Consider the following 15740-nt stretch of genomic DNA (forward strand, 5'->3'; position numbering starts at 1 on the left):
AAAGCCCCCCACATAGGTGACACAATCCCAAGGGCCCCATCTGCCTCCTGCAGCTCATTGGTTCAACTCGGCCATAAATGTTTATGGCAGTAGGGAGAGAAAGTAAATCACATTTATCTCCCTTGTTTTCTTTATCAGGGCACTAATTTGACAGGGAAGGGAAATTTTTGCTTATTTTACAACTCTGATTTGGGCTGCAATTTGATTTCAGTAGCTGGGAGGCGAACGCAAAATCTTATTTTTATTCTGGAGCCGGTATAAAAATTTACATTTTGACGCCGACCCCCACTCCCATTTCAGTGCTGCTACAGTGGGCCCGCGGGCTTCGCACAAAACACATCACCCACATATAATACACTCATAATTCACTAATGTTTGCTGAATGACAGGGTTAAGTGGCTGCTATTCCCTGCCTCCCACCACACTAATGTACTCCAGACCCGTGCTCCTTTTCTTCTGGATTGCAGTCAAATCGTTTCCTGCAGCCCTCGCAGTGGAAGCTCCTTCCAACCCCAAATAAACACAACTTCCGAAATTATTTTCATTTGTTTTTCTAATCTAATTTTCCCCTCGGTGCTCCACTAATCATCAATCCCATTAAGGGCTTGATGTGTTGACTGCTTTCCAGAGAGCCTGTCCTGTGTCCTGCCATGCTCTGACCTTCACTGGCACCGTCCCTGCTGAGCCCCCCGGCACGGCCGGACCCCGAGGGGATGCCTGGGGTGGGGGCTGCTGGGGTAGGAAGGTTTGTTGGTGCTGGTGGGGCTGCAGTGTCCCCTCCACCCCTGCCCAACTCCACATCCCAACCTCCCCAGGGAAGGGACCTGCAGGAACTTCTGTCATCCCAGGTGGAATAACGTGAATGTTTAAGACCTAAAGGAGGACGGGAGGGGGGAGTTGGCTCCGCTCCATTCTGAGTGCCAAAGGGAAACAGCCTCTGGTGGAGTATCTGAGCTGAGAGAGGGTGTGAAGCCAGACAGTGTGTGCCACTCTAATGAGAAAAATACACAGCAAGGGTGTGTGGGAATTCATCCAACTGGATTGGGAACACATGACCACCCGCTGCCCCTCCTGGAAATGGGATTAGTGCTGATCATGCCAGAAAAGTGCCTGGTGGGGCACAGGATGAGGGACCAGACTTGGGGCACTGTGCAGGGGTATGAGGATTTTGCTGGTTGTGCTGGGCCAGCCCTGCCAGTGGGAACAGGAGGGGCAACAGGGTAATGGATTTTTGGGGTATAAGGCTGATCTCCCCTCCCAGGAATAAATATTCCTCCCCCGCCAATGAAAGGGACTCCACAGATCTGTTCAAAACAGTTTATTGTATTTTTTCGTCAGACAAACACATTGATTTCTGGACCACAGTAGAGGATGGAAACCTTTCACAAACTTATTTATTTGAAAATACAAATATAAAATTATACTTTCCACATCTGTGATGTGAGAGACCCCCATCCACATAGTATTTTACAACAGGGCTTCAGAAAGCCATACACAGAGACCTGAAAGATGCTTGATATATATAGATACATATATATATGTATATATATAAAAAAAAAGTCACTACCAAAGTTCTCATCAGTTCATACTAAAGTATAAAAGGAAGGGCTAGGCCTGCCACTGTGCCATAGTTTATTTAGGTACATTTATGACCACCTGAAATGCTCACTTGCATCCTAGTACTGATGGAGTTCAGACCTCGTACAACAGAGAATGACGGGGGGTTTTGCTACCTACGACGGTCGACGCGACAGACGAGCCCACGGGTGGTGTGACGGGGACGGCCCCGCCCTGCTCGGACACGGAGCTCTCGACACAACACAGTCGGACTTTGTTTGGGGGGACCGAGAACCGACCACGAGGATTTCGCTTTCTCCAACTAACTCCTTTTTTTTTTTTTTTTTTTTTTTTTCCCTCCGTGTGTGTGTGGTTTTTTTTTTTTTTTTTTTTTTGGTAATTTTTATTACAGTATTAAAGTATTGCTTAGCTTACAGAATCTCCTCACGTAGTGTTCGCACGCGGCAGCGGGTTGGACTGGATTCTGTACGTAGGAAACTCTACAGTGTCTGTGCGCAGACCGGGATCTGCCGGTGTGTCTTCGATGCATCCTGTCTCTTCGCCTTAACTCTAACCTCAGTTTTTCCTCTCTTTTGAACTATTTCGCTTAAAAAAACAAACCAAACCACTAAAAAAAAGAATTCAGAAGATTCCACCCAAGAGACATCGCCATAGCATAAAAGACAGCTATGAGTTAGTGTTGGTTTTCGTTTTTGTAAACAGTTTCATATGCAATATCATACAGAACCATGGCTGGCCTTCAGTAAAAATGTAGTAAACTATATTGCTTTATTATTGATTATGTTGCATTGAGTGAATGGCAGAAACAAAACAAGAAGGGACTGTGGCTGGAGTCGCTAGCCCTCATTCACACTATGGATGAAAGCAGCATCCCAGGCTGCCGAGCAGGGAAGAAAAGAAATCCCAACACCTTTCAGGTCGTTATCACCCACAATTACCTAATGGTTTAACTAAGCCTAGCAAGATGTGTGACATTCACCAGCAGATGCTGCTGTACAATGGAAAAAAATTAACTTACAGCAAAGAGAGCCATGCTACCTTAAAGTCCAAGCTACAAATTCAACTCAAAATGAACATTTAGGAAGTATAAGAAAAATTAAAAACCCCAAAGGACAGATCAGGCTTAGTTTTAATCAAGCTGATCCCAAAGGACTTGGATTACTTGACAGGGGAGGGTCCCCGAGGTCTTGTGGCTCCTGTAAAACGTCCCTGGTGTCTGGGACACGGCCCGTCCCACGGCACAGCCGGGCAGGGATGGACCCGCTGGCACTCTGGGTGCCCAGGTCCCCCAGCAGGGTGGAAATCTCTCTTTTTGGTCATTCTGGGGGCAGCGGGTCTGTGTGAGAGATTTGGAAAGCAAAGGGCAATATCCCTCGGAATGAGGGATGCCCACAGAGGTTGTGGACTCCCCATCCCTGGAGGTGTCCAAGGCCAGGTTGGACGGGGCTTGGAGCAACCTGGTCCAGTGGAAGGTGACCCTGCCCATGGCAGGGGGTGGAACTGGATGGTCTTTAAGGTCCCTTCAGCCCAAACCAGTTCATGATTCCATGATCCTTCACTTTGCTGGGCTTGAGTAAAACAAAGGTGGAGCTGAACCTTTGTGCTGAAAAAAATTACAAAATACCCCCAAACAAATGAAGAAAAAGAAAAGAAAAAACAATCCTTCAAAATGGATTTCTAGATGAGTGGGGGACTAACGTGAACCTTAGTCTAGGTAGCCACATCAAAACATCTCGGATTCCATGACATTTGTGCTATGGGCCACTGGGACTTCTCAAAAGGTATATAAACATCTAAAACATATTCACACAGATTAGCAATTTCTTCTGAGCATTCTTAAAAAAATATGTTTTTTTTTTTCTCTTAGTAAAATCGTTTTAATATACCGTGCCTCCCTCTTTTAAAAAATAAATTAAAAAAATCCAGTTTTGCATATCTAGCATTAGCATTTAAGGTAGTATGGCACATCCCCTATCCAAAGTCAAGGGTGGGGATCTACAAATGCCTTAGGAGTTTGCCAGCATTTTTAACATTGTGAGACCTTTGGTTAGTTGAAACCGCATCAGATCAGCAAAAGAAAAATAATAAACAAGAGGAAAAAAATAAAAACCAGAAAGAAAAGAGAAAAGAAAAAAAAAAAAAAGGAAAACCTTCCCAAAATTATTAGCATTTTTTTTTTCTTAAATAAGAGAAAGTTCTATCCTTACTGGTCCTAAATCTGAATAACTACATCTAAATTTTTAACCTTAATTACGATACACCTACCAATATGTACTAGAAGAGGAAGAGAGAAAGAGGGGGGGAAGAATTCACTACACTAGCATCAGGACAGCACTCTTACAAGATAAGCCATTTTATACACTATTAACATACAACAATGATCAACAAAGAATATTCTATGAGGTGACAGGGAATGGAGAGGAAAACCAACTGGTAGTACAGTACATCATCAACATTGACAAAATAGCAATAAAAAATTCCCTGACGGCACATTGAATCACAGGGAATTTGGTTCGTCCGTGTTCTTTTTTTTTTTTTTTTTTTAACGTTTTTATTTTTTAAAGAATCGTTTTATTTCTTTTATTACTTGATCAAGTCTCAATATTTAAAAAGCGTCCAGCATTTTGCTTAAACCTGGTTGTTCTGAAATAAGAAAAAAACCTAAAATATTACATAAAAAGCATGATTTTTTTTTTTTTAAAAACAAGAAAAACAAGGTTTTCTCCTTTCGGTTAGCAGTATGGTGCCTTGTTTCTGTTAAAGATGCCTTGCTCTACCTTGTCTATTGAATGTCTACATTAGTCTACTTGTTAGTAAAATTTACAAAAATAGGAGTGCAGCAGCTCTTTTTAACAAATGTCGCATTCAGTGTCTTATACTGGCTGTACCTAAAGTACCAAATTTATAAACGTAACAATTTAAAAAAATATTAATAAAACTTGTCAATATTACGTTAAAAAAAGAAGAAATATATCCACACTACAGTATGTTCTTAATGCCACCTACCATGTTGTACTTCTAGTTTGCTGTTGCAGGCCTATTTACCAATATTAAAAAAATTAAATTAAAAAATATCCTTCATAAGTTTCCTCCCCCAACAGAGGACCATATATATAACAGCCAAATATTAAACATGTGCAAATAGGAAACTGTCAGTTTTTCCCCTACCAGTCACAGTGCAATGATGTTTTATACTTTATTTCTTTTAAATTCTGTTTACAACTACAATAAATTAAAATCTTCCGTTGCTTCTAGGGTGAAACTTGTAGCACTGAGGTATTCCCAAAAAAAAAAAAAAAAAAAATAGAAATCAAAACCAACCGAAGTTGCCTTCCTAATTTGCTGATACAGAAAGTGATGGATAATAAAGGAAACCATGTGAGCTGGACACCGCTCTGCCCGCAGCGGGGACGACCCCGGGCTGTGCAGGGTGCCCAGAGCAGCTGAAATGACTGGACAGCAAGTTTGATCTAGTTTAAAACAATGACTGAAAAATAATAAAAAAAAAAACCAACAAAACCCAAAATAAAGGTGTGCTTTGAACCGTAAATACGTTAAGTAGGAAAAATCGTAGCTTCTTGATCAGTCTTGGGAAAAAGCAGGTTTTAAATTAAAATAAAAAATACCACTAGACTGTTCCTTTGTAAGCTGTGCACGTCTGAGAGCGAAGCTGCTGGTTTTGAACTGGGAGAGCTGGGAGGGTCCCACAGCCTCACGACCCACCCCGGGCCAGCTCCGGCAGTCGCTCCAAAAGGCTACAACGTCCTTGTCTTTTTTTTCTTCCATTTTCATAGAGAAACTGCCTTAGGCTGACTCCATCACAAAAATAGGTTTTGTATTTCTCTTTCTTAATAGTTTCTATGTAGTTAATGGAATTGTATTTACAGCATTTTATTATTTTTTCTTTTTTTTTTTTTTTCAGAATTCACAATTTTCAAAAAACCTTATATCACCTCTTTCAACAAAAAAAAGCACTTATAGAAAAAAAGGACGCGCAAAAAGTTTGTCGCCCTCGCCTTATTGCCGAAAATAGAGAGAATTAGAGTTAACGAAGACGCCACAAAGGAAAAGAAGGGCTAGAGAGAACCTGTTGCTCACCCCCCTTGTGCCCCACCGGCCCCCCCGTGCCGTGCCCACCGCCGGCTCCGCTCCCCCCGCGGCGGCGGCAGAGCCGGGACCGGCGGCTGAGACTCCTGTCACCATCTCAGCATCCTTTAAGCAACAACAACTGCGTAAAACAGGGGAGGAGGGGGGGAGGTGGGAAAGAAAAACCAAAGAAACCCCTTAATATAACAGTTACACTATGGTTAGGCTTCGCTAGATACACAAAGAATTCCAACTACGTGGCTACGAGACTATGTCAAAGGCTACGAAAAAATGTGGGTTTGGAGAGGTTTAAAAAGGGGGGGGGAACCCATCGAGAAAATAAAACGAACAAGAAATGGGTTTTATATACATACTTTTAAAAGCTGTTGTTTTTATAGTACAGCAGATTCATGAGATGATGAGAGAGATTTTAAACAACTCAAGTCCTTCGAGTGCCACCTCCAGTTTGTGTTGGCGGTGAAGATGATGATGATAATGATGTAGTGCTCAAAGTCTGATGAGATCACCCAACCGTGGGCCCCTTCAGAAACTTCGCCCCGTCTTGCCCGGACATCCAGAGAGACTCTGCGAGGGGAGAGGGTGGACATGGACATGGGGAGAGGGACAGTTAATTGAGGTCAATTAGGATTTTTAACAAAAAAAAACCCCAAAGTGTTTGCAAACGCTTTGCAAAGCCACAGCCTGCTCTGATCCACGCTGAGGGTGGATGCAGAGTGACAGGCTGGAATGCCAAGGTGTTCCCTTGAGGGTATTATCTCATGTATTCCCTGCTCTCACTTTCCAGTTCCATCCCAGCTAAGCCTGGACTGGGGACAGGTTGGGCTTATCTGAGGGACGGGCTGGTTTAGGGACAGTAAAAATGTGACTTGATACATGGGAAGGACAAAAACTGTTCCTCAGGCATCTGTTACGCCAGGAATTTACATGGCTTTGGTAAAATGAGTTCTCTCTAAAGTACCTGGAAGGTGACAACTCCTACCCAGGCACACTGCGGCGGCCAGGATTTATTTTATAACAGAGGCTTCAGCTTCCAATGCTCCGTCCCTGCTGGTGCTTAACACTGAGATATATAATGTATAAAAGAGATATAAATATTAGGGACTGGTTCTGCAGGCAGCTGCTAGCAGGACTGGCTGTGGTGAGGACACTCCCTGTCACAGATTTGGGATGACCTCCAAAACCCATTCCCAAACAGCCGTGCTCAGGGTGAGGTCCCACCAGAACCCCGCAGGGATGTGGGAACTGATCCCTGCCCTGAGGACCTGCAGCTCAGCCAAATTCACCCCCTATGGCTCAGCCAAATTCACCCCAAATTCAGCCCCTACAGCTCCATCTTGCTCCAGGGACGTGGGGCAGATGGGGCAGGCGAGGGCCCGGCCGCTGCGGGAAGTGCCACAGCCACAAGGATCTCAAACTCAGTGTTCCTTGAGGAATTAATAATAAGGCTCATTTCCTCCTCTCAAAATCTACTTTAATTAGTAATGAGCAACATTAAAAGCACTTTGTTTTTAAGTCGTTAATGGTTTGAGCCCTAACACTGGGCAGTAACTGATGGTTCCTGGGATGTGCTGTGGTGAGAGCCGAGCGATTACAGCCCATCAATCCGGTGACGGCGCCGTCACCGCGCGTTATTAGCCTGAGTTATGATGTTCTGCCCAGGCTCCAGTCGGCCTCGGGTACCACCTCGCTCTTCCAAGGGCTGACGGCCCAGAAAACGTGAAGGACTCTGACAAATTGATGGGCGAACAGACACCGATACGTGCAAGTAATAGCTGGGATTAAGCAAGACTGCTTTCTCCTTTCCCATAAAAAATACTCCTTGCTGGAGCAAATCAATGTCAGGTAATCTTGGGGGGTGTGTGTGGAGATGGAGAGTAAACAGAAACCTCTTTTATCCACTAGTGTTTAGGTATAAATCTGTTTTTATGTAATTTAAAGCTTCCAACCATCCTCCAGTTCCCAGCCCCTTGAGTAACTGTAATTCTGATTTTTGTAGACTGATTTTTGAATGTAAAAAATGTGACAGTGATCAGGTAGTGCTGGGCAAGAGGCAGAGAAATAAAACCTGTAGTATCCATTCCATCTGCCTGCCAGGGCTCGGCGCTCTGCAGGTAAACCTGTGCCATTTAACTGGGATAACTTCTGTTTTCCACTGCATTTTCTAATCTATTCCATTCCGGGTGTTAAGAATATTTGTTTGCAAAGACGAATATGCCAAAGGCCAAATAATAATAAAAAATAAAAATTAAACATTTAATTAACTCAAGCTTAGTTCAAAGGGTAGGAAACTGGCAGCGATCCAGGGCCGCGGTGCTCAGGTAATGTCTTTAATTTAATTTGCTCAGGTTTAATTTTTTTTTAATCTTGATAATTGCTCTATGGTTACGACTTACAATGTTATCTTTTAGCTGTAATATTTGGTACAGCACTTAATTATGAATGATGGTTTCTCCATAGTAAAGCAGTGGGGCTCAGCTATTTTTAGACCAGTGCACTGGGAGCAGATCTCTGATCCCACTGGGACTGCTGGCTGCTGGCCCTGGGGTGATTCCCCACAGCTTTCGGGGTTTTCTGCAGGATTTCCTGCTTCTCAAATTATTGCACAAAGCATGATGAATATGAAAAAGTAACTTTGGGGGGGGGTAGCTCTGGATCTGTCTTCCAGTTTCCAACCTGTGAGGTTGATTTGAGTAACACAAATCACAGAAAGGAATGATTAAAGGCCAAGGAAAGACGAAATGAAGATAAAAAATTGTTCACTTAAAGTAAATATAGGGGAGATGGTAGTTCAGCACAAAGTACAAATGGGATATACTGTAATACCTCCAAGTGAGATGGCAACCAACCATGTGTAACGTTTCAATGGTATCCATTTGTAAAAGCCGTTGCAATCAAAGGTCCCTAAAATTGTACAATTGTTAAGTTCATCAGTGCTCTATACATGGGAACAGCTGATTATTAATTTTGCCAAGAAATTATCAAAGGACTTGAAAGACTGTGTTGCCAGCATGAATAGGGATTTCCAAGAGCTGTTCTGGTCACCAGGTGTGCTCAACTCTATGGTTACCTTTCCAAGACCATCATCTTCTCATTCCCCCAGGAGCAAAAATAAGCTTTGGGGTCTTCCCTTCTTTATTTTTAAACCAGGGTTAGTAAATGGAGAGTGTTAAATAAATATGTATGTAAAAAAAGCTACGGGATTCTTTGCAGTTATTGGGGGAATTAAGAGGCTGCCAATCTGCAAGTTAATTATAAAATGGTTTGGGGGAGTTAGTGCAGACAAATCCGGATACCCAGGCTCGGACCTCGCATCCTATCACTTGAAAAACTGGGATATTGCTGAGGCCAAAGTGCCCAAGTTTTCAAGCACAAACAGATCTTTCTCTTTAGGTGAAAAACAGAAACAAGAGGTGTTGTAAGTGGTGAGAGGTGGCAGTTTGAACTGATGTAGCTCCTAGCAGAGCAGTAATATTCCATGTTTGGTACTAGAACTGATCCACAGGGATTGTCAAGTCCCCGGTGTGACCATGGGAGGGGGCAGGATGGGAACTGAGCACAAGGGCACAAAGGGAGGCAGAGGGTTTGTTGGTCTTTTTTGGGTACCAGTTGCTTATGCAAAGGAAGTGACACAGCTTCAGGAAGTTTGTCTGCACTACACTCCCACTCCCCCCATCCAATTCCATCAGGGACTTGAGTTCTCCACCCAGTTTGAGGGAACCTCAGGGGAGCCTCTGTACTTCCTCGCTGTACAAGAGGAAAAAACAAACAAAACCCCTCATAATTTTACTCCAAAAATGGCAAGAGCCTCCGATGCAGACGGAGTCCGGGCGAGTGCCCGCGGCGGCGGAGGCAGCCCCATTCATGCTCACACACAGTGACACAGCCACGTGCAGCCTGGTTAAGCCAATCTGTGCCCTCATTAGTGCGATCGCAGACCCAACGCGGCGTTAGGAGGCACCTCCCGGTGACCCGACGGCGGAGCGGAAGCCACTTGCTCATAACCTGCAGATCTGAGGGACTGTGAGTGATGCCATGGCTGGCTGGAAGGGATTCCAGAGCTCAGCAAACAGGTGAAGGGCAGCAGGACACGGCTGTTCCCTCACCAGAGTGGTTGTGGCCAACCAGGGGGTCCCACCAGCTGAATTAATGAGCTGATTTAGCTGGGAGCAAGGGACTGCTGCTCTATCTGCCAGGATGGGTGACTGGGCTGATATAAAACCCATACGGATAAGCAGGAATTTAAATCCCATAATTATTAAATATTCTCCCTTTGAGACGTGTCAGCTCTGGCTGCAGAAGGCTCCAGATGAGCGTTTACGCCAAGGGAGGTTCAGGTTGGATATCAGGAATAATTTCTTCACCAAAAGAGTGGTTAAGCACTGGAATGGTCTGCCCAGGGCAGTGGAGTCGTCCCCATCCCTGGAAGTGTGGCAATTTGTGACACAGCCTGGTTGACAAGGGGGCGATCGGTCAAAGGCTGGAACTGATGACCCTGGAGGTCTTTTCCAACCTTGATGATTCCGTGATTGATGATTCCAATGATTCCAGACTGGTAACTGGAGTGGTGGCTGGGCACAGCTCTCACAGGTTATGGCAGCAAGGCGCTGCGCTCGCCGTCAGGTCACCACCACCAAACCCCAAGAGAACCCCCTCCCAACACCGTTACCACCACCCCTGCCCGGGCAGCGCGTCCCCGCCGGCGCGCGGTACTTACGGCGATCCCGTGTCCGAAGCCGGAGCCCGGCTGCGGGCTGGCGGCGCTTATGTAGTTACCCACGCCGGAGTCCTGGCTGGCCGTGCCGTAGAGATCCGCGACGGGCCCGGGGCTGTTGGCCCCGGGGAAGCCTCCGGGTCGTGCTGGGTTGGAGCCTGCCGGGGAAGCGGGTGCGCCAAAATTCGGTTGAGCACTGTAGCTATTCAAGACTGGTGTGCAGAGAATAAAGCTGGGTATGAGGCCAGACGCCAGGCATGCACCGGTATTACAAAGCCAAACACCAGAATAAACAGCCTAGGCCCAATTCTAACACTTAACCAAGGCCATGCGAGAGGAGAGCAAGTACTGGAGAAGAGTCAGCCCGGACTACTACGAAGCTTAGAGCTCCAAAAATATATATATGGATATATATAAAAAAAAAAAAAGAACAATCATTCAACACACTACTGCAACCAGAGACTGGAGGTGCTCATTTTCACCAAATTATCACAAAATATAATAGGTATTTTTCAACATCTGACTTGATGCTCATGCAGTAGTAACAAGTTCTCTAGGTCTGGGCACGCCGAGACAGCATTCACATCCCATGCAAACTACAAAGGAACTAGTTTGAGACTACACATTGTGGTAATATTGATATTAAAATGTTGACAGCAAATAACTTCAATCACGTCTAGGAAAATTGTTTTTTTGGATCCATTCGATACTTTTGGAAAAAACCCGCCCTTTTAGATCAGTAAGCTGTAGAAATAGTTCAATAGTTGATTTTTTTTTCTTTAAATGGTATGGAATGGAACAGTTTGGATTTTTTTCTTTTAAATATGACCAAGGAGAGTGTTGTTTTATTTAATTTTTTTCCTTTTGATTTGGAGAGCGAAGACCTACCTTCGTCTCCAAAACCATGCTTGGGACATCAACCAAAATTAAACAAATAAATAAAGATCAAAAGCAAAAAATAATTCCAGAGGGTGGATGACAACTCACCTCCTAATGTGGAAGTAAAAGAAAATTTTATTTTTTTCCTCCCTTTATTTATTTTTTTTTTTTGAGAAAGAAAAACAATGTAAATAAGAATGACACTAAAGAAGAGATTTAGATATTAAAGCATGTTAGATGATCAGGCTTCTGGCATTTCTCACGGCTGCTCTTGGATGTAGAATTTATGAACAAGAAGTTTCAATGCGAAAGAAAAGTCAGCGGACGGGGAGGAGCTGGATGGAGATGGCTGCGGGAAGCTGGAGCTACACCTGGGTGGTACCTGCAAGGTCCCTCAGGAGCACACAGAGCACGGTCCCCCCACACCCACCGGGGCCTCACGGTGTCCCCACCGCGGGCAGCCCCGAGACACAAATGGTCAACGGGGCCTGAACCACCAGGTGCCCCCACCAGGCACCCAACCCCATCACCTCCATCACCAGCCTTCCAGGCTGAACCAAGACTTCTTCAGCCTTTTCCTCTGGTTGCAACTTCCCATGATCTTCATTAAACACTACAACGGGTTATACAGCCTGGCAGCCTGCACTGCCCCTCGCCCGCAGGTTTTCCTGGCCATGGAAGCCAACCCAGGAGCAAGCCCTGTGCTCTGGCTTTGGCAGCACCACACATGGGCTGTGGTGGGCTCAGCCTGACCTGCTGTGGAGCCACCACCTGCCCTGCCCTGGTCTCTTCCCCTGCATGGCCCGTCCAAGGGGTCCTCAGTTTTCAAAAGAATGAATTAACTGGTCAAAAAAAGGCCACCCCGCAGTTGGTGGCTCTGTGGTGACAGGAAAGTCAATTTTACAAAATAAATGATTCACTGCAGCTCTGAACTGGTAACAGGGGAGGGTAAGTAGGACATCTAAGCTAGCAAGTTAAAAGAAATAAGGCATCAGAGAGTAAACAGATTTTGGACTTTGCTGGCAAACAAAGTGCCTTTTTTATTATTAAAGATTAAATGTCAAGATAACATTTGGCCTTCTTACTCGTGAAGAAAAATATCCAGCTGAGATGTTCCAAAGCCCTTTATTACTAGAAGCCAGCACTTTTCCCTTTTTTCCTCCTTCTAGTTCAATAAAATGGATGTGAATTTTCCTGCCAAGTCACACAGAAAACCCAGTTGGCCAGTGTGAGTGACAGCAGGAGCACAGCGCTGGGACACGGCACAGAGAGGGGGATCCTGTTAGGAAAATACTCCTGTACACCCCGTGGCAGCACCAGGGAAGGCCATCACCACCACGTTGGGGCATGGGCAGGGACAGACAGACATCACTGTGGCATCCAGAGGGACAGGGCTGTGCCACTAACCCGTGCAGGGTTACAAGGGGCACACTTGTGTGTCCTGAAACCTTGAGAACAGCAAATGGAGACTGAGGAGCCAGAGAGATGCTCTGTCCCTCCACATCCCACTCCGGGCACTCTCATTTGAATCTCTAGGATTGGAAATATGGCTTTCATACCCGCAGGAAGACCTGGCACTGGGTTATTCAAAGTCCTGACTGCAGGTAGGTAACGTAAGAAAAAGGTAATTTTTCCACCTACTGACCATGGGCTGAATGCTCCACACTGCTCACAGGAGTGCCCATGGAAAACAGGCATGGCAAAGGCTGTGCAGAGGCTGCCATGCCCTGGCACCACTCCATGTGATGCCTGAAAAACTCTACAGAAAGGGCTGGAAGCTTTTCCAGAGCCAACACTTCACTCCAGATCCAATAAATGAAACAGAAAGCTCCCATAATTAGCAGGAGGCTCAGCACGCCTCAGAGAGCCACATTCTAACGATTTGCTCAGCCGTGGTTGGTTGCCAAGTATTTGTCTTCTTCCAAGAGCTCAGGTGAGCTCACATGGAGCAAGAGGCACCTTTACCATGGCTCAGAAACAACAGCAAAGGGGACCTTGAACAACTTCCCCAACACACAAATCCTGATGCTTTCTTGTAAGAAATACCTGGAAACAAGTTTGTTTTACACAAACCGGGAACAATCTGAGACTCAAAGGAAGAAGAAAAAATGCCTGAAACCCTCCAGACTCCAGACACTGCTTCAGTAAGAAAAGTTAAGGCTTTTTGGAGACGTGTCATTACGACAAAGTTGTGAGGAGGCAGAAGCTGTGCAAGTGCCATGGTTGCCGTGGGCTGTGGAATCACAGAGCACTAACACCAACTCCTTGCAGGTTGGAAGGAATTGGAGGCTTTCCCCCAGCCACTGACAACTCATAGCAAGAACAGGATTCAGGGCAGACATCTGGAAGTTCGTCAGGGGACTGTGCTGCCCCAGGAGGGGAGGGAACCACTGACTGTATCCTGATGCCAGTCAGTGTGGGCCTGACCTGCTGCCTGTCCCAGCAGAGGCACTGCCCCAGCTGACCACGAATCTCCAGACTTTCCTTTGCTGGGAGTACCCACCAGGCTGACTCAGCATTGCCTGGGGGCTGGCAGGGCCATCTCCTCCCCTCGCAAGGACTGCCAGCACTCAGGAAATCCTGGCAAAAGACCCGTTTCCAACACGCCCTGAAAGGTTCTGGTCCCATTTCCCAACCAATTGCACAGGAAGCCATCCTGTACCGGGCGACTGCACAGCTCTGAGGCTGTGGTTAAGTGCCTCCAGCTCAAAGGTTTCCTCTATGCATAATTTGCAATCCCAAGTGTCCCCTGGAAGCCCTGTGATAGATCAAGGTCAGCAGAGATGTGGAAAAGATTAGATGTGCCTGTAAGTCACAGCCAACCACCTTTTATCTTCAGCCCCAGTGATCCTCCATCCTCTGGGCTACAGAAGCTCCTTCCTACACTGATGGAGATCAAGGGCCAGCAGTCAGGAGCTGTGGCAGTGATGGGAACAGGGCAGTATAATGTCTTGCTCGCTTCACTTTGAATTTGCTGTGGTTTTCTTACAGAAAAGGCTCTGAGCCAGTGAATTTTGATCAGCAGGTGAACGTTTGCCTGCAGGCCAGAGGGACAGGCTTTGGGGAGCCTCGGGCTTATTCTGCCCAGTGTCATGGTGCCTCAGGGAGTGCTGAAAACCAGAGAGGGAGAGCAAGATGGGGCACAAAACATTATAAAAAAATGTAGGTTCATAAATCAGCCCCAGAACAGGCGTTTTTTTAATGCGAAGTGTCGGCGCCGGTGGAGTTGGGAGCTGCTGTGCAGGGCTGGCACAGCAAGAGCTGCAGCTCTTCAGGCAGCAGGCTGCTTTATTACAGACTCCTCCTGGCGTCCTTCATGGGGATGTCTTTATCCCCATCTAACACGTGTGTAAGATGATTTTCAGTGTTCAGGCAACAAGTGATTTATGTCAAGGAGCCAAGAGCTGGAACCCCAAACAGCCTGGCAGGGGCAGGAGGCTCAGGGCTGGGATGTGCATCCAGTGCCTGCTCCTGCAAACAGCCATGTTAACACAGACCCTGCTCACACGTTAATCCGTGTTCAACAAGAAAGGTCATCACCGAAAGATAAACTCTCTCTCGATGAACTCTTGAGAAATTGCAAAGTCAGGGTTCCTGTTGACATTTGCCTTACAAGGGCCGTGTTACACTAATGAGGATCCCAACGCCAGGGGGGTGGGGAGGGCAGCCGGGTAAAGCACAAGAAGCTGGATGCTGGAATCCCACCCAAATAAACTCCGTTCAGCACCAATGATGAAGGGAAAGAGGGAGGGGAAAGGAGAAGAAACGTGAGGATTTTGACATTACTGTCCTACAAGGGGAACCCACATGGTACCAGGTTGACAGTCAGGCCCTTAGGGACTAGTAAATGAGACCTGATGACAAATAAACAGTTTTAAGCACCACTAAAATAAGCTGTAGTTCAAAGGAAACAAACCAGGGGAGATAAGGACAGAGTAGTAAGACAGACACTGCCTGGGGATCACTGTTCCCTGCATGCAGCCCACCCGGAGCCTTTGGTGACACCTTCCTCTCCTACAGCACCAAAACCCAAAGATTTAAACACCATTATGGGGGGGGGTTAATAACAAATATGAGTATTTCAAAAGTTAGGAAAACAAAAAAGGTGAGGAAAGGTGCAGAATGTGGTTGGAGAAGTGTGTGGCTGCCTCCCCTGCCACGGTGCACAGGCAAGGAAATCCTCACGTGTGAAAGAAACCACCACGATTTACTGGATTTCCTCTCTGAGCAGAGGCAGGATATTCAGGATGAGATATAGCACCCTGTTACCACAGCCAGAAATATGTTTTGCACTTGAGAAAGGACCTGAGAGCAGAACAGAGCCAGCTGGAACCACCCCAGCTTCTCCCCATCCACAGGCATCCACATCCCTGCCTTCACCCTACAGAGACATGGGGTCCGTGGGCCACACTGGGACCCCAAGCCTGCATGTGTGAGTTGGTCAGCACTAAACCAACACTCCCAG

The 15740-nt window shown here is 46.1% G+C and overlaps 1 protein-coding gene across 14 annotated transcripts in view; it reads right to left on the bottom strand.

The window, feature by feature from the left end:
• Positions 1-1303: 1303 nt before the first annotated feature.
• The window catches only part of MSI2 (musashi RNA binding protein 2), a 222373-nt gene continuing 207936 nt past the window's right edge, over positions 1304-15740 (bottom strand). For 4 of the 14 annotated variants that reach the window (XM_051809440.1, XM_051809438.1, XM_051809437.1 and 1 more), the window contains 2 exons: positions 10400-10554; positions 1304-6249 (listed from right to left, as the gene is read on the bottom strand). In XM_051809440.1, coding sequence (XP_051665400.1) covers positions 10447-10554 — 108 coding nt within the window. In that variant the 3' untranslated portion in view covers positions 1304-6249; positions 10400-10446. Of the gene's footprint in view, positions 6250-8508; positions 8587-10399; positions 10609-15740 lie in introns of those variants that run through there. The other 10 variants (XM_051809441.1, XM_051809439.1, XM_051809436.1 and 7 more) reach the window with 6 other exon arrangements.

Source organism: Manacus candei, unplaced genomic scaffold (assembly GCF_025592945.1).
Source record: "Manacus candei isolate 608988 ecotype Guabito, Panama unplaced genomic scaffold, ASM2559294v1 h1tg000076l, whole genome shotgun sequence".
Lineage (NCBI taxonomy): Eukaryota > Metazoa > Chordata > Aves > Passeriformes > Pipridae > Manacus > Manacus candei.